The 19,235-nt window shown below is 36.2% G+C and overlaps 1 protein-coding gene and 2 pseudogenes across 1 annotated transcript; all 3 read right to left on the reverse strand.

Moving 5' to 3' along the window:
* Nucleotides 1–1,847: 1,847 nt before the first annotated feature.
* Nucleotides 1,848–4,606, reverse strand: LOC122599434 (annotated as a pseudogene).
* A 1,633-nt stretch (nt 4,607–6,239) lies between these two features.
* LOC122601547 lies at nt 6,240–9,891 on the reverse strand (annotated as a pseudogene).
* A 2,705-nt stretch (nt 9,892–12,596) lies between these two features.
* Nucleotides 12,597–18,666, reverse strand: LOC122598995. Its single transcript, XM_043771445.1, has 7 exons — nt 17,837–18,666; nt 14,781–15,020; nt 14,272–14,361; nt 13,801–13,950; nt 13,598–13,722; nt 13,007–13,136; nt 12,597–12,828 (listed from the first exon to the last, which is right to left on the reverse strand). The coding sequence occupies exons 1-7, from the start codon at nt 18,437–18,439 to the stop codon at nt 12,703–12,705; spliced, it is 1,464 nt and encodes a 487-aa protein (XP_043627380.1). The 5' UTR covers nt 18,440–18,666; the 3' UTR covers nt 12,597–12,702.
* Nucleotides 18,667–19,235: the final 569 nt, after the last annotated feature.

The following is a 19,235-nucleotide window of genomic DNA, read 5'->3' on the forward strand; positions in this document are numbered from 1 at the left end:
TGGGGTTAAAGTGTAAATTGGTGATGGAAAACCAAAAAGTGTAAATTAATTTAGATTAATATTAAAAAAATTATATGATTAATAAGGAGGAAGAATTAGACTCAAGGAGATGGATTAGGGGTGCCAAGTGTACCCCCAACCCCCTCTTTTATCTTTTAGTTATATTATAGATTATAATAAATGAATATATTTATTTGAAACCGATTGTCAAAGCAATAAAATAAAATAATACTATATGCTTTGTATTTGTGTATTTGGAAATTGGAACAATATGTTTCCTTATTATCTTGTTTCCAAATATATCAAAACAGAATCACCATTGCTTTCCAGAACTGATAAGGTTCTGCTCAAAGAGTTAACAAGAAGTGTGTGATTACCTGCTGTCCGCCCCCCATCTTGACACCTTTTTTAGGGTGTAATTCGTGTCATTCACCGAATGGATTCAGTCCAGGATTGCTCCCACCAAATGTTGGGTGTAAGCTAGCCAAGCATAACAGGCAAAGCATATTATTATTTTTATCTAAAAAGCTAAAACCAGATATAGAAGGTGATTTGACACATTTAGCCATTACGTACTGAGCCAATTCTGGTTGTGTTTTATATCTAATGGGCCCATAATTCAGCAGAAAGGGGAGCAGGTCAAATGGGCCTAACTAATCGGATGTTGCCCAGAGTGTAAAAAATGATTGCAACATCTAACCGATTTTCGTAAAAAATTTAACCAAATTTTGTACAGTAACTTATAAGGAAAAGGAACTAAAAAACTTGGTTGGGTTAGACATGTATAAGAAGTTGTCCATCTTGTACATTAAGCCAAGCAGGGGCGTTCCTCATGTGCAGAACCACTCACATTGCATGAAAAATTGAACCTCATATCTCCTGGATATCGACCCTGAGCTTGAAGCAGACCACCAAAGAGGGGTAAAAAAGCACTGGTTGATAAGCCTTCACCGACTACATATGTCAGCTGACAGTTGGGGAACTGCAAATCCATGAACAGTGGTGATCAAATTTAGACAATCCATAGTAACAGGTTCATGATTCCTTAATTTAAAAGTAAAAGATTTACCTATGTGAAGATCAGTGGTGGATTCTATGATTTGACCAAGTTTTGTGAGACCAGTCCAGGGGGGTTAAGTGTCGTTTTTTGACAGTTGCTTATTATTATTGGTAACTACTTGTTCACTAAGTTAAACCAAGTTAGGTCATGTCTAGGTGAAATTGGGCTAACAGCCAACTTTTGTTGACTGGGTTAGTGTTATTCGTTCTTATAATTAGTGCGTTTGCTGGAATTTTGTTTTAATACCTATCATTTGGTATCAGGGCCATAGATTCTGCAACCTGCAGTGATATCGAAGAACAAGATGGGAGCACGGACAGTCGCTGTTGCTCAGAAGAGTTCTGTGAGCAAGTTGAGGGACACATCCAATCTTTTCATTCGCCACATAAATCAGCTAAAACCATGATACTGGAAAAACAAGAGCAGCTATCAGTATGTTCTCGGGATGTACAATCACAATTGAGACCAAGGAAAAGACTCATGTTTTGGAAGAAGTTTGTGGCTACACGAATATATCCGGAAGACCTTCGTGGTCATGTTGGGACAAAACTATGCATGCAGGAGACTCGTATTTCTTTAGTATGGTTTGTGTTGGTTAGTTTGTTCTTGACCTGAATGTGAAGATATATATTGTAACAATTTTCATATTTCTCAAATGGCAAATCAAATATGTTACTACGACTTAAAATCCCCATAGTAAAAACAAGGCCAAGGCAAACATAGATAAATAATTGAATACAAAGACTCATAAAATGTGAAATCTTAACGACTATAATGTGACAACTGGCTAGATAAGCGGCATGCAAGCAACCTCTAGAAATGCCTTCATGCGATGAAGCTCTTCAACAGGTGCATCTTGATTGTCCTCAAGCCACTCTGTCGTGTCAGCAATGGCTTTCTCCATTTTCTCCAAGCTTGTGGGTTGCACCCTCTTCTTGATATTGTAGTCACTAATCTTGTTCTTGATGTCGTATAAGCAATACTCTAACTCGTTGTATGCAGCTGTTTTTTTCTTGTACTCGTCATCCTCACGTTTGTACTGCTCGGCATCCTTTATCATCTTTTCAATCTCTCTATTGGAGAGTCTTCCATTGTTATTGGTAATTATAAGTTTCTCTGTTTTACCAGTGGATAATATCTTAGCGGTGACGGTGAGGATCCCATTGACATCTATTTCAAAACATACCTCAACTCTTGGGACTCCTCTTGGATCAGGTGGTATGCCCGAAATTCTAAACTTTCCCAAGAAGTGGTTGTCGGTAGATTTGGCTCTTTCACCTTGATACACCTTGATAGGCATGGAAGATTGGTTATCTCTACCCATGGAACAATATACGGCCTCCTTTGTAGGTATTGGAGTGTTCCGTGGGATCACAACACACATTATTTCTCCAATCGTGTCTACCCCAAGAGACAAAGGAGTGACATCGAATAACATCAAATCCCCATCAGATTTATCGCCGCTACCACTTAAACTTGTAGCAAAAATGGCTGCACCATAAGCAATGACCTCATCAGGGTTCACACTGTTGCATAGCTCTTTCCCATCAAAAAAGTCCCGCAACATGTGTTGGACCTTAGGTATCCTAGTCGAGCCACCAACTAGAATAATTTCATCCACTCCTGATTTATCAATACGTGCATCATTTAAACAACTTTGCACAGTCTCAATGCATTTGCTGAATGAACCCATGTTTAGGTCTTCAAATTTAGCTCGAGTAAACTTCATTGAAAAATCCATCCCATCATGCAAGCAGTCAACATCAATTGATGTCACGGAAGTGGATGAAAGCAACCTTTTTGCTTTCTCACAAGCAAGTCTCAATCTTCCCAATGCTTTTGGGTTCCCTGTCAAGTCGTTACCCGTTCTTCTCTTGAATTCTTGAACACAATGGCTCACCATGCGGTTATCAAAATCCTCACCTCCCAAATGAGTGTCACCAGCAACAGCTCTCACCTCAAAACTACCTCTTTCCGCAATGGTAACTAAAGAAACATCAAAAGTACCACCACCAAGATCAAAGATGAGTACATTCATCCCGCGAGTAATATCAGCCTTGTTGTCCATACCATAGGCTACTGCAGCTGCTGTCGGCTCACTAATCATACGAATAATATTTAGTCCTGCAATCGTGCCTGCATCCTTTGTTGCTTGACGTTGTGAATCATTAAAATAAGCAGGGACCGTTACCACGGATCTTTGACAGCTTTTCCAAGGTACTTTTCAGCGGTTTCTTTCATCTTTCCAAGAACCATTGATGAAATTTCTTGAGCCGAAAATTCCTTATCTTCACCTTTGTAAGAGACAACAATCTTCGGTCTTGCATCAGGCCCTTCTATGACCTTAAAAGGCCATAATTTCATGTCAGCCTGTACTATTGAATCACCAAATCTCCTTCCAATCAACCTCTTAGCATCTGAAATAATGCATTTAGAATTAGGTAAACTAACATAAAATGGTTTAATATTTTTAGTTAAAGGTAAGCAAATTAACCAGTTAACCAATACGATAATTCTGATATACATACTTTTTAATTTATTTCAGGTTGTCGCGTCATATGTACGGGTGTCAATAGAATTGTTCAAACCGCCCAAACCGCGGTATTTGGGTTGGTTTGGACAGATTGAGTTGTAAAAGACTAAAAGTTTGGTCCGGTGATTTAAGTTTTTAGAAAACCTAGTTATTTGGAATTATTACGGTTTGAACATTAAGAAAAAACCGTGAAATCCGGATGGGACCGGACTTTCACAACTTGAATATTTTCTTCAGTTATATAGATACATATGTCAGTCGACAGAAACTCAACCCATTTTTAAATTAAAAAAATAAAATAAACATACAACGCTAAGAGGGTGTTTAGAATTGCGTTATAAAGTGATTATATGATTATTACGTTTCTAAAACGCAGATAATCTTAAAAAGTGTTTGTATGAAAAAGTGATTATCGGTTATGAAAACGTAGTTTTTGAGAAGCATGTACCTGCATGCTTTTTCAAAAAGCAATTTTGAAAACGCATCTATTTTGAAAAAATATATTTTGTTTTATAATCGCAATAACAAACGCCCCTAAAATAAAATACAAAAAATATTCTTCGTTACAAATGGGTCACCCCATATACGATTTTTTTGACGCCTAAAATGCTCTTTTGAGAGGCCTTTTCCCTTTTAAGTGGCTAGGCCCCGAAAAGCCTTTTTTTAGGGCTTAACTTTGAACCTGCCCCGAGTTCTACAATCTAAATAAACTTAAGACGTTTTCTTACATAGTAGTACATATACTTATAATGGATGTTAAGGATTACTCAATGGATGATAAAATAAGTTGGCTAACCAAATATGGTTCTGGCCGGGTTCATGGCCACTTGGTTCTTCGCGCCATCTCCAATGACACGTTCTCCGTCAAGAAAAGCAACGCAAGAAGGCGTTGTTCTGTTGCCCATATCATTTGGTATGATTTCAATCCGGCCATGCTTCCAAACCGCGACACACGAGTAAGTCGTTCCAAGGTCAATGCCGATTGCTGGAGCTTGGCTTGATCTTTCCTCCATTATTAACTTTGATTCTCGAATATGCATATGGACGAATCCATAAACCCTATTTATATATATTAGTCTAACAGGGTTTAGGTTTTTTGTCTTGTCACAATTGATCCCTAGATATTACATAGTTTACATATTTAGCCAATACTTACGATACGTATTTACACCCAGACCCTTGTAGTTTATTGTGAGGGATTAAGTCATCACTTATATGAGTCATCGCTACATTCGATTGTTATAATAAATGAATATGTTAACTTGAAACCGGATATTAAAGCAATAAAATAAAATTATATATGCTTTATATAGTGTTTTTGGAACAATATATTTCCTAATAATCTTATTTCCAAGAATATCAAAAACAGAATCACCATTGTTTCCTTGTATTCTTGTTCAAAGATTAACAAGAAACTTCAGTCCGTTCAATGTGGAGCCTCAGGCAACAATGCTACTAGAAATATTTGCCACTCTAATATTGCAACAGTATAAGTCAATGTGTTAACTTTTAATAAACGAACGGTTAGTGATGCAAATGCCGATGGATGTGATGCTAAGATTCAAGTCCACGTTCACTAAATTAACAGGTAAAGAATTATTATCTATATCTAAAAAAGCTAAAACCAGATATAGAAGGTGATTTGACACATTTAGCCATTACTGAGCCAATTCTGGTTGTGTTTTATATCTAATGGGCCCGGAAGAAAGGGGAGCAGGGCAAATGGGCCTAACTGATCTGATGTTGCCCAGAGTGTAAAAAATGTTTGCAACATCTTACCTCATTTTCGTAAAGAATTACCAAATTTTGTAAATTTATTATAATTCATAAAGAAAAGGAACTGAAAAGTGGTGGATTCTATGATTTGACCAAGTTTTGTGATACGAGTCCAGGGGGGGAAAGTGTCGTTTCTTGACATTTGCTTATCAATCGATATCTGATTTTAGACGATGTGGGTGGGTTATTGTTACAATCCTGAGTAGTCTCTAGAATTAGGGATGCGAAAAAAAAAAAAATACAACAGTCAATATGGAATTTGCATTGGAGAAGATTATGGCAATTAGCGAAGAAGAACTCTTGAAGAATATTGTTATTCGTTTCAAATCTTATTTGCTCAATTGATATTATAAAAGAACATAACAAAGCTGCTTTTAGTGTTGGTGTTGAAAATGTGGATCGATGTCATTCAAGGTACATAATCAAATAGTCTAAGAAATCTGTAAAAAGCTCGAGGAAGACACCACAGTGGTTGTTAAACGGTTAAACCGGTCGTGGTGTAAGATATAACTGAAGACTTAGGAGATGTTTGTGGTAGCCATAAACCCTTCCTAACAACTGTGATTAGTAGAGGCTGAATTAACGCCTGACTAGATTTGAATCCGCTTCTAAAAAACATAACTCAACCTGCTGAGGTGCAATCATTCTATAACTTAAGTTATATACATCACATATTTCTTCGGTATGGTTTGTGTTGCTTAGTTTGTCCTTGAGTCCTTGACCTGAATGTAAAGATATTGTAATGACAAATCAAATATGTTATATGACTAAAAATTCTCCATAGCGAAAACAAGCTCAAGTCAAACCAAGATAAATAGTTGAATACAAAGACTCATAAAATATGAAAGCTTAACGACTATAATGTGACAGCTAGTTTAGCGGCATGCGGATGAGCTCTAGAAATGCCTTCATGCGATGAAACTCTTCAACAGGCGCATCTCGATTGTGCTCAAGCCACTCAATTGTGTCAGCAATGGCTTTCTCCATTTTCTTCGGGCTTGGGGGTTGCACCCTCTTCATTTTCTTCAAGCTTGGGGGTTGCATCCTTTTCCTGATATTGTAGTCGCTAATCTTATTCTTGAAGTCGTATAAGCAATTCTCTAACTCGTTGTATGCAGCTGCTTTTTTCTTGAACTCTTCATCCTCACGTTTGTACTTCTCAGCGTCCTTTATCATCTTTTTAATCTCTGTATCAGAGAGTCTTCCTTTGTTATTGGTAATTTTAAGTTTATCCGTTTTACCAGTGGATAATATCTTTGCAGTGACAGTGAGGATCCCATTCTCATCTATTTCTAAGCATTCTTAACCTTTTCCGACTCCTCTAGGAGCAGGTGGTATGCCAGAAATGCCAAAATATCCCAAGAGGTGGTTGTCGGTAGATTTGGCTCTTTCACCTTGATACACCTTGATTCTTACAGAAGTTTGGTTATCTATATCCGTGGAAAAAACTTTGGTCCCCCTAGTAGGTATTTGAGTGTTTCGTGGAATCAAAATATGCATTACTTCTCCCGTTGACGCTATCCCAAGTGACAAAGGCGTGACGTCGAATAACATCAAATCTCCAACAGCTTTAACACCGCTACCACTTAAATTTGCAGCCATAATGGCTGCACCATAAGCAACAGCCTCATCAGGGTTCACGCTGTTGCATAGCTCCTTCCCATCAAAAAGCTCCTGCAACAGGCGTTGGACCTTAGGTATCAGTCGAGCCAACAACTAAAATAATTTCGTCCACACTTGATTTGTCAATATGTGCATCATTTAAACAACTTTCCACGGTCTCAATGCATTTGCTGAATGAACCCATGTTAAGGTCTTCAAATTTAGCTCGAGTGAAATTCAACGAAAAATCAATTCCATCATGCAAGCAATCAACATCAATTGATGTCACGGAAGTAGTTGAAAGCATCCTTTTTGCTTTCTCGCAAGCAAGTCTCAACCTTCCCAATGCTTTCGGGTTCCCAGTCAAGTCGTTACCTGTTCTTCTCTTGAATTCTTGAACACAATGGCTCACCATGCGGTCATCAAAATCCTCTCCACCCAAATGAGTGTCACCAGCAACAGCTCGCACCTCAATACTACCTCTTTTCGCAATGGTAACTAAAGAAACATCAAAAGTGCCACCACCAAGATCAAAGATGAGTACATTCATCTCGCGAGTTATATCAGCCTTGTTGTCCATACCATAGGCTACTGCAGCTGCTGTCGGCTCACTGATCATACGAATAATATTTAGTCCTGCAATAGTGCCTGCATCCTTTGTTGCTTGACGTTGTGAATCATTAAAATATGCAGGGACCGTTACCACGGAATCTTTCACAGCTTTTCCAAGGTACTTTTCAGCGGTTTCTTTCATCTTTCCCAGAACCATTGATGAAATTTCTTCAGCCGAGAATTCCCTATTTTCACCTTTGTAAGAGACCACAATCTTCGGTCTGGCATCAGGCCCTTCTATGACCTTAAAAGGCCATAATTTCATGTCAGCCTGTACTAATGAATCACCAAATCTCCTTCCAATCAACCTCTTGGCATCTGAAAAATTGCATTTAGGTAAGCCAACATCCAAGTGAAAGCACATAAAGATTTTACTAGCTCTAGGATCAGCTTCTTATTTATTTATTTTTTTTATATTGGTTGCATAGTGTACTATACTGCTTAAATTATAGGGATTTTTTTTTAAAAATCCCTATGTACTTTTTAATTTGTCCCTTCCAGACCATCGAACTTTTTAATTCTCTTTTAGGTCATTCAGAGTTGTTAAATTGCCTCATTTAAGTCGTTCATTTTCAAACCTGTTGATCATGACGTGACTATTATTCTAGGTGACATAGACTCATCTTATCAAGGTAGCATTGTCTATGTTGCATTTACTTAAAGAGTAATAATCCATACACCGCCGTTTTTTAGTCTTATATCACTTAACATGCTTTAAGATGTTATAATTTACGATGATGTGAAGAACTTTCGTGATGTACGACTTAAGAAAGGTATTGTACAAATTACCACTCATACCTAAGGCCACATAAGCTATGACACGTCAGTTAAAAAAGTTATGAGACTATATGTTAGCTAAAATGGTAGTCACATTTAAGGATGGCAAAAGAAAACCATATCCGATTGGGGAAATCCAAAACCCAATATTTTTGGGTCGGGTCTAGGTATGGGGATAGTTTTATATTTTTTTTTTCCGGGTCTGGGTCTGGGACGATTTCAGCTAAAAACTCACATACGCGTTACCCGACGGTTAATAAGTAACGGGGACCCGTTGAGTTCGGGGTCGGGTTTGGAATGAGGAACTTTAATCGGGTCCGGGTCCATGATTATCTAAACCCGGCTCATACCCGGCCCGTTGTCATCGCTAGCCACATCATCATGGTCAATAAAATTTGGAAAGTGAATGACCTAGAAAAGACAATTTGACAATTTTTAATGACCTATAAGGGAACTAAAAAGTACGATGGCCTGAAAACGACAAACAGAAAAATACGTAAGGGTTTTAGAGAAAAAAACCCTAGATTATATGCAAATAAACATTAAATGATATCAAAGTTATGCTCCATTGGTAAGGTCCTGACGACCTTCGGTTATTTCACCCAGGTTCGAGTACCACTCCCTGTATTTGTGGAGATGGTTTATAGGGTTGGGTTTTGGAAGTAGGATACTTTGGCATTGATAAAAAGAAAAATACTCGTATCAAAGTTATGTCAAACATAGTGTTAGCAAGCGGTGAATATATATATATATATATATATATATATGGGGACAATCAAATAAGAACAGTCTTAAAATGAGAACGGTGAGAATACTTAAAAAACATCATTTTGATGCAGTATAAATTAACCAGTTAACCAGGACAATAGTTCCGAATAAAGCACTACTTGGTACTTATAAGCTTGAGCATGACTCTTTATTAAACTCGTTTTCAATCTTAGCTAATTTGAACCCGTCCCGAGTTCTCACAATCTATATAGGCTTCATGACATTTTCTTACATATACTTACTAGTGGCCGGATATTGTATTCACTAAATGAATGACTAGATGCATGCTCGTGCGATGCAACAGCGGTGTGGTGGTGATGGTCACGAGTGGTGGCGGCAGTGTGGTTATTGATGTAACGGTAATTGATGTAAAAGCGTTAGTATGGTTATTACTTTTAGCAGTTTAGTGATATATGTTGTACAATAATTCATAAAGGGCAATTTTTTAGGGGCATTTTTTTAGTGATCAGGGACATATATAATCATTATCAAAATCTTAGATCGTAACTAAGTATAGATAAAACAGCATAATATAAGTTGGCTAACCAAATATGGTTCTGGTCGGGTTCATGGCCACTTGGTTCTTCGCGCCATCTCCAATGACACGTTCTCCGTCAAGAAAAGCAACACAAGAAGGCGTTGTTCTGTTGCCCATATCATTTGGTATGATTTCAATCCGGCCATGCTTCCAAACCGCGACACACAAGTATGTCGTTCCAAGGTCAATGCCGATTGCTGGAGCTTGGCTTGATCTTCCCTCCATTATTAAAGTCATATATTCAAATATCTATATAATTGAATGATATGTATAGTTTTTGATCCTTTTTCCTTATATCTTTGGCCCAAATATTTATACTTGAAAAGAAACACTGGATGAACCCTTCGAATCCCTTAATTGAACTTTTATCGGCACATTTGTTGGATGATAGTTTAGACTTCTAATCTTGTCACAATTGATCCCTTGATATTACATACTTTACACATTTAAGTACATATTATACACGTTATTTACACCAAGGCACTTGTATAGTTTATACCAGATTTTAGACCCGTATCCAATACTGGACACGAGACTTACGACATTATTAATATTAGATATTAATACATGTACCTCATAAAAGTTTATAAAATGAAAGTTGAAAATATAAGTAGATACTGAGTGTTCAATTCAAATGTCAAGAATGTTAAACTTATAGAAAGAAAACTAATGTAATAAAAGAATATTGGAAGTATATATCATCCTTCATCATTTGAAAGACTTATTTATAGACGAAATTTGTTGTAGTGTTTTTTGTCTTGTCATCTTTGTCATATATTAGCACCTTAAAGCCCCATCTCGACTTAACTCGAGATACTGTAATGTACAATTGTTCGTGTGTGAAAACCGGACTCTATAGATAGAAACCAGATTTAATAACATTGTAAAAATAATTATTTTAGTTCTTTATTTTGTATTAATTAAATAAAATTATGTAAAAACTAAATGATGAAATCAACGAGAGTCAATTTGATGAAATCGAGCCATATGATTGGTTAATAAGTTATTAGTTCAACTGTCTTTTAATATATATTAAAATTAAAATTGTACAATTACTGCTAAAATCTTAATATTTACAATAAGTTTAATTTATTTGTATATAATTAATTTTATATATATGATAAAACATATTATTGGATATATATATATTAGTTATTATTTTATTAGATAAATATTAGCTATTATTTTATCAGATATATAAACTATTATTATTTATTTATTATATTAAAACTATTGGGTAAAAAGTGTAAATTTATGATGGAAAATAAAAAAGTGTAAATTAAAGTCAAAATTGAAGAAAAAAAAAAGTCAACATTAAGAAATTGAGAGTTGTGATTGGTCGATAAGTTATTAGAGCAACTGTGTTTTAGTATAATAAAATATTATACTCCGTAGTATGTATCATATTGTGAGGCATCAAGTCATCATTTATAATTTTATATGAGTCATTGCTACTAGATATTACATACTTTACACAACAGTTTATTTTGTATATGAGTATGTGACAGCAACCGGTTCAGCTGATCTATTCCACGAACTGGATTCAGAAATCGAAATATGTTACATATTATCACCATTCGTTTATAATTTTTACATCTAAGGCACTAACCCCTAAAATAGATATGTTCATTTCAAACGGAATGTCAAAGTAATACTCGTAATAAAATAAAATAAATAGTGTCTTTGGAACAATATATTTCCTTTTAACCTTGGATGCAAAAATATTAAAAACAAAATCACCATTGCTTTCCAGAACTGATACGGTCCACCCAAAAGATCAACAAGAAACTTATTCTGTTCAATATGGAGCCTTTTCAACAGTGCTACTAGCCTACTTAGAAAGGAAATGATGCACCGAAATGTTATTTTTGTTATCGCATCAGTACAAGTAGTGTTGAAACCGAGTTGAACTTTTATCGAGCACCGAGAGCTCGAGCGATCGAGTCCTAACTTCAAGCTCGAAAAACTTATCAAGCTTTTTGGTTTAAGTACATTATGTATAATTGTATATATTCATGCGAATATTAATACTTAAATTATCAACTCCACCTTTTATAGCTAGGGGCTATTTGTGTAATTTTCTATCAAACCGAGCTCGAGCAACATTTACCATAGCAAGTCAAACTCGAGCCTTATACTGAAAGCTTATACATTCAAGCTTTTGGAGCCGAGCTCGAGCCAAAATTGTTACATAACAAGCCAACCTCGAGCTTGCATACTAAAAGCTCATCGAGCTATCAAGCCAAGCTCAGTCTCGGACTCTCGGGCTCGGTTGCAGCCCTAAGTACAAGTCAACACGTTAACAATTTATAAACGAACAAAAAAGAAAGCATTTAGTCATTCAACCTGAAGTGTGTGACCTGCTGACCGCCCCCATCTTGACACTCTTTTAAGGGTGGAATTGGACAGGCACCAGAACTTTTGGTGCCTATCCTGGCATGTTGTGATTCAAGAGACAACTTATTCATGTTGCTTAAACCGTTCTCAGTAGTCATGTTTTAACTATTCAAGTAGCAGTTCAAAAGATTAAAAAAATGATTGAAGAATTTAGTAAAGGCCTGCGGATGGCGACACTGGAGCTTTTTGCTGCATCACTCCATCTTCAAACTGAGCTACCATAAAAGGGACTCTACATTAATGGTATCGTCTAGATGCAATTAATAATTGTTCTGATCTGCTGTGGGGAAGCTCCTTTTTTGGAGGGAATACTTTGACCAAAGGAAGAAACAAAGTAGTAAAATAACTATGAATAAATAAAAACCGGAGATCAATCAAGAACAGATGGGGCCTATTATGGTGCTTACAGCTACAGGTACGTAAAAGCTCATTTTTATTAATGAAGAAACATTAATATGTTTTATCACAAACTTAAACTATAAAACTCTACCTAGAAGCACATAACATAAGATTCCGAGGCTCAGAGCAAGACAAAACAAAATAGATGTACAAGTTTCATTAAAACCGAGTTTATATACATGAAAAAAAAGAGTGCTTGTCAAAAACAAAGACCATATATTCACAATTGTCACCAAACATTCAAAACTCTATACCGCTATTTAATTGAACAGAAAAAGATGGCTGACCAACACTTCCAAGAGGTGTTTCAGCTTTTAACACTATCCCCGATCTTCCGACATTTCCATTCCACTTTGATCTTCCTAGCTGCAATTTGCAAAGCCGCCACACAGGTAAAACGTCGTAGTCAAACATATGTGGTAAAACCGTACAGCACATGCATCTCATGAATAATAAGGGTGGGAGTATGTATAAGATGCCAGCTTAAACTATTTAGTAGATACATCCAAAAAGGAAACAGGCACACTAAAGTTGGTAAACGTACAGATAGTGATGCAAATGCCGATGGAAGTGATGCTAATGAACAACCACCAATTAGGTTCAAGTCCTCATTCACTGAATGGACAACTTCTGCCTTCAGTCCGGGATCGCTCCCACCAAATGTTGGGTGTAAGCTGGCCAAGCATAACAGACAAAGATTAGTTATATCTATAAAGCTAAAACCAGATAGAGAAGGAACCGACACATTAAGCGATAAATGAGCCAATTCTAGTTATGTTTTATATCTACTGGTTCCCAGAATTTAGCGGAAAGGAGAGCAAGTCAAATGGGCAAACAGGTTGGATGCTGCCTAAGGTGTAGATTTAAATGCTAGCAATATCTTTAAATCGTTTTTGTAAAGAATGAACTAAGTTTTACATTAATTATGTAAAAGTTATATCTTATAAGGAAAGGGGTTGAAAAAGCTCAGTAGGGTTAGAGATGCATAAAAACTTGTCCGTTTTGTCCTGTTGCACAACCCACCCACTTGCCATCTCCATTGAATTTCTAAGTAAGCCAAGCAGGCGCATTCCTTTGTAGTATAAATGCTCAGTTCAGATATTTTCAGAAACGTAAATGGAGCATATCATATTACCAGAACTGGACAGTTGGTCTGACCATGAGACCAGATCTCTTCCATGCTAAAGCTTGTTCAAAACTCATGGTAAACGATCTATCGGGCCATTGTACCATTGGTGTGATGCGTGTACCACAATTATTCTACAAACCGAACTCCAATTCAGAACATAATAGTACCATTATGAAGTCTAATGTTTCCTCATGTGCAAAACCACTCACCTTGCATGAAAAACTGAACCTCATTTCTCCTGGATATTGACCCTGAGCTTGAAGCAGACCACCAAAGAGGGGTAAGAAAGCACTGGTTGATAAGCCTTCACCAGCTACATATGTCAGCTGGCCGTTGGGGAACTGCAAATCCATGAACGACTGCAAGATATGGTACAAAAAGATCTCAAATTTGGACAATCCACATTAAAAGGTTCATGAGTCCTAAAAATTAATCAAAAGATGTGTCTATGTGAAAACTAGTGGTCTAGTGGTGGATTCTGGATTCAGTCAAATTTTGCTTTACTAACAGTTCATTATTTCAAGAGATGCACTAAAATATAGACGATTTGTATTGATTATTTTATTAAACTTCAAAAAATCAGGTTATGAGAATGTTAGTGACGAACTAGACGATTAGATGCCAGATAACAAAACCTACTACTTAAGGGAGTAACACAAATGTAAAAGGATATCTCTTACACAAGCCAGTGGATTCAGGCACACCATCGACATCAACAGCCACCTTCTATGCTTTGACCACACTGCTGGGCAAAGAGAGTGCATTCCATTCTGGTAATAAACAAATAGAAGAGTAACAAACCACTTTAGAGACGATTGAAATCTCATAAAACTAGCGATGGCAAATAGAGAAGGTTGTGTAACACATCAAATAGGGTAATGTTGGTATGAGTGGCGTCAACCCCAACACTTGTTGTCCAAGAAACTTGGAGTTTACTACATCTAATTTTCTGTTGAGTATAATTACACAAAACTATATAATCTCAACTATTATCTATCTTCTTTAATAAACTAAGTGGAAGTTTTTATGCATACAAATACGCATTTGGCGACTGTTGAAGCATAGCCATTTAGAATAATTTTTAATTAACTTGATTGTTTGACCCATCAGAGATGAAAACATAACATTGAGCGATCCATTCAAAAGTAAGGTGCCACTTCTATATAAAAAGATTGGGGATGGAATCTACCTTTCTGTCATAACCATACCAAAGCAAATGTTGTTTTGACAAATGAACTGGCAGAAGAAGAGTAGAATCACGAACAAAAAGTAGTGGCCCAAGCTGGACAAGAAAAAGGGAAGGACTTTCAATCCTTGATGTAGAACTACCACGTGAAGCTTCTACTCTCCAAATATCCCCCCTTGCAACCAACGAACTTTCAACATCACGTGTCCGACTATCAAACGTTGATGAAATATTAAGCATTCCCTGCAATTAGAACTGGTCATCACTAAAGGAATTATGGGTAGATCATTTGTATCTAAGCGAAAATAAATGAAACTTTGGATAATGAATATAGTATATAACATACAGTAAGCAAACTGCAAACATGAATCAGTCTTTCACAGGTAAAATCTTACAAATGCAGAAGTGGAATGGTGACAGAGAAGACTAAAAGCCTTCCAGTAAATATATAAAATCCTTTCTACAAGTTTCAAAGAAAAAGTTATAGAGAATATATTATCAACATTCAAAACAAAAGAAGTCGTAGCAACTTCAACCCGTTTACCTAAAAATGGGTAGTTACAGGTTATTATTATCTATGGCGGGTCAAAAACATTAACTTCAATAACTTTCCTATAAACGGGTCAAAGATTAACAATATTGTTTTTTGAGTAAATTACACTTTTCGTCCCTAAAGTTGGCCCGTTTTGCACTTTTCATCCCTTAAGTGAAAAAACTACAATTTTGACCTTAAACTTGGCAGAATTTCGCAATCGACGTCCCTTGGCCATACGGCGTTAAGTTTTAGCCGTTAAGTCTCACACGTGCAAAACACGTGAGGGACTAAAAGTGCAAAAGGTGACTAGTTCAGGGACGAAAACTGAAATTTACATTATATATTGTCATCATCTTCATCTTCTCCGGCTGAGTGGCTAGAAAATTCGCCGGAAAACTTAAAATGCCGATATCTCACTCGTTTCTTCGAATTAGACCACGAAACCACCACCAAACTTCTCAAAATTAATTTCCGCACGAATCCTAACCAAAAGATTTCAGATCAACACTTGCCAGAAAACTCAAAATCTCGCCGGAAAACAAACTGCCGACCAAACTCAACGAAATGAAGAAATCATCACATCAACATGCTCAAAATTCAGATCGATTTGAGACAGAAGATCAGTAACATGAAACCATGACGTTTTGTTGCTTGATTTAAATCCAATGTGGAGTGTATCACTAGACTTATGAGAGTCTTTTTTTCTTGTTTTGGGGTTAAAAATCAATTTCTACAAGTCTAATCTTTATGGAAGCAGTGTTGATGACCCGAAATTTATGAGCTAGCGGATAAACTACATTGTAAATCATACTTTTCCTTTCACGTATTTGGGTCTTAAAAGATTTATTCAAGAGTTGAAAACCAGTATTTGATTTAGTGGAGGCACGACTCTCGTTATGGAAGATGTTGGTTTTATCTAATTGGAGGATGGGTTACTCTATTACACTCGGTTTTTGTGACCACGGTATTTTGAGTTTTCCGGAAAGTGTTAGAATCTGAAATCTTTTGGTTAGGATTCGTGCGGAAATTAATTTTGGAGAAGTTTGGTGGTGGCTTCGTGGTCTAATTCGAATGACCGAGTGAGATATCGGCATTTTAAGTTTTCCGCCGAATTTTTTGGCCACTCAGCCGGAGAAGATGATGACAATATATAATGTAAATTTCAGTTTTCGTCCCTGAACTAGTCACCTTTTGCACTTTTAGTCCCTCAAAAGGGTTTTGCACGTGTGGGACTTAACGGCTGAAACTTAACGTCGTATGGCCAAAGGATGTCGATTGCAAAATTCTGCCAAGTTTAAGGTCAAAATTGTAATTTTTTCACTTAAGGGATGAAAAGTGCAAAACGTGCCAACTTTAGGGACGAAAAGTGTAATTTACTCTTGTTTTTTAACCGTCTAGAACCTCTTAACTCGCTCTATACAAAATAGAAGTTTGGTAATCAAATTTGATACATATCATAGATATCACAAAGAAAGGGGAGAGGTCTTCATGGATCAAGCATACACAAGCCATTGACTTGTATTAAAAATGCACAAACAGACACATTACCCAACCAGCACAACCCACTTGTTTTGCCGCCTCAACAAAAATAAAGATAAGCCGCATTTTAAGCTCTTGAACAAATGATCTTATTAAGCTTCCAACACACTGAAGAGCTATAGATGTAGACAAGAACCAGAACATTGTTCTTTATGCGAGTAAATAACATATAGAAAAGTTTTTCTATATAACAAAATGAAACATGCCAAATTAAGGCTGTTCGGCACCTGAGCTTAGGGTGTGGAACCCCTCACCAACTAATTCTTTAGTATTTTTTTTGTTTAATGAAATAATGATTGGCCCCTATGAATTTTATGAAATAAAAAATTAGTATGTGAATGTTCCACACATAAGCTTAGGTACCCAACAGCCTTATATTACCATCCCCCTTAACAAATTATCATTTCACAACAAATATATGACTCATGACATGGTATTCCCTAGGATGCTTGTGACCACCTTAATGACAATATTTCAAGTACGTTATGAAAGAAACTACAAGTGCTCACAAGCGTCCTTAAACATCAAGTTTAAAACAATATCTGTTAGCAACAGAATTCAGGGTGTTTGAATGTCAATTTAAACTTCCTATTGTAATAACCAGGTTTGAGTGTTTGAATAAAGCATAGCATGATTCTATATTCATTAATATATAAAGTCTACGTAAACAGATTTGATAACTTGGTTGTCCCAAGTTAACTATCCCTAACTTTTAAGCAATCAAATATCTAATTCTTCAAGCCACACTATAAGAGTGAAAAAAAAAAAAAGCAACGTCATATTATAACACTAAAAGCAATTTGGTCAGAAACAATAGCGCACATTAACTCGACATATTTGGTTGCCAGATCACAGAAATTTATCATAATATCCGTTATCAAGATACAAACTTTAATCTAAAAATCAAAACTTTATACCATAATAATTCTCAAAATAACTTCAGCAGCCAACATAATGATCTAAAAATAAGAGTGCATAGCAATACCTGAGATTTACCCGAAAACTGAGCAAGTTTCAAACTAAATCCAGAAACACCCTCTTCATCATTACCCTCATCATTTTTAACTTTTTCAATCTCATCACTAAATCCAAAATCTTTAAACTTTTTAGTCAACACACCAACATCCTCATTCACATTCACCTTCAAATTAACCCCTAAACCATTATTACTAATATTACCATTATTATCCACAAGCCTCAAATCATCAGCCTCATTTCGAAACGGAAACCGACGAAAAAACTGGTGAACAAGCCCATTTAAATTAGCACCAAAGTCCATCCCAGCTTGACCCAACTTATGACCCATATCAAAAACTGCAGAAACACCATTAAAAAGCCCATAACTTTGATCATGTTTATTGACTAAAATCAGTCTTCCAAGATCTGGGGTTATAAAATTTTGAGTTGATGGAAATTTAACATCAAAAGTTGATGGAAATTTAACATCAAAAATCTTGTCTAAAGATGGTGGATTTATATGGGTTTGGATTAAAAGACCATTAAAACCTTGTGTTAATCTATCTGCTAAATCTAATCCATGTCTTTGGACTTCTTCCCATGCTTCAAATGATCTTTCTACTGACCCCATGTTTCTTATTTCTTGATTTTTTATTTTAGTTTGGAAAACTATAGATATAGATATATGTATGGATATGGAAAGACATGATCTTTGTTATTAGGGTTTGATGGGAATTTGGGAAATGAGAAAAAAGACAAATGTTTTTTGTGAGATGGAGGTGGTGGTGGCTGTCGGTAGGGTGTGGTGATGGGTTTTGAGATTCGGATGAATTTGAATTAAAGAAAATATCAATTAACAAATTGACTTCTTCTCCTTCTATGGCGTTCTACGTTTCCTTGTCGTGTTTCTTGAGGTGCATTTTTTTAAGTTTATTTTTAATAAAATAAAATATAGAAAAATTTAAAAAAAGTGTAGCTTGGAAGGAACACCCCGATCTCCATAACCACATTGGTTGTGACACGAAGAGACCGCACAACCCGTGTCCCTATGTAGGGCTGTCAATGGGTTCGGGTTCGGGTTGACGGGTTGGTGGGTTGAAAAACTCCTACCTAACCCAACCCACTAAAAGTTTCAGGTCAGAAATTTCAACCCTGACCCACAACCCGTCAACCCATGACCCAACCCATGTGACCCGAGAAACAAATATATATAAATATAAAATTGAATAAATCAACCAATATAAAGCTTTATCATTGATGGTGTAAGCCAAAAACGAATGATACAAAAAAGAAAGAAATACGAGGGTATTGTTAATACTTGGCACAAAGTTAACAAACTTACTGCCTCATCCTACATCACTTATCATCTCACAGAATTTTGAATCCTCCTTTTATTTCATGATTGAAGTTACTTTAGGTTAGAAATA

The sequence above is a fragment of the Erigeron canadensis genome, chromosome 5 (genome assembly GCF_010389155.1).
Source record: "Erigeron canadensis isolate Cc75 chromosome 5, C_canadensis_v1, whole genome shotgun sequence".
Lineage (NCBI taxonomy): Eukaryota > Viridiplantae > Streptophyta > Magnoliopsida > Asterales > Asteraceae > Erigeron > Erigeron canadensis.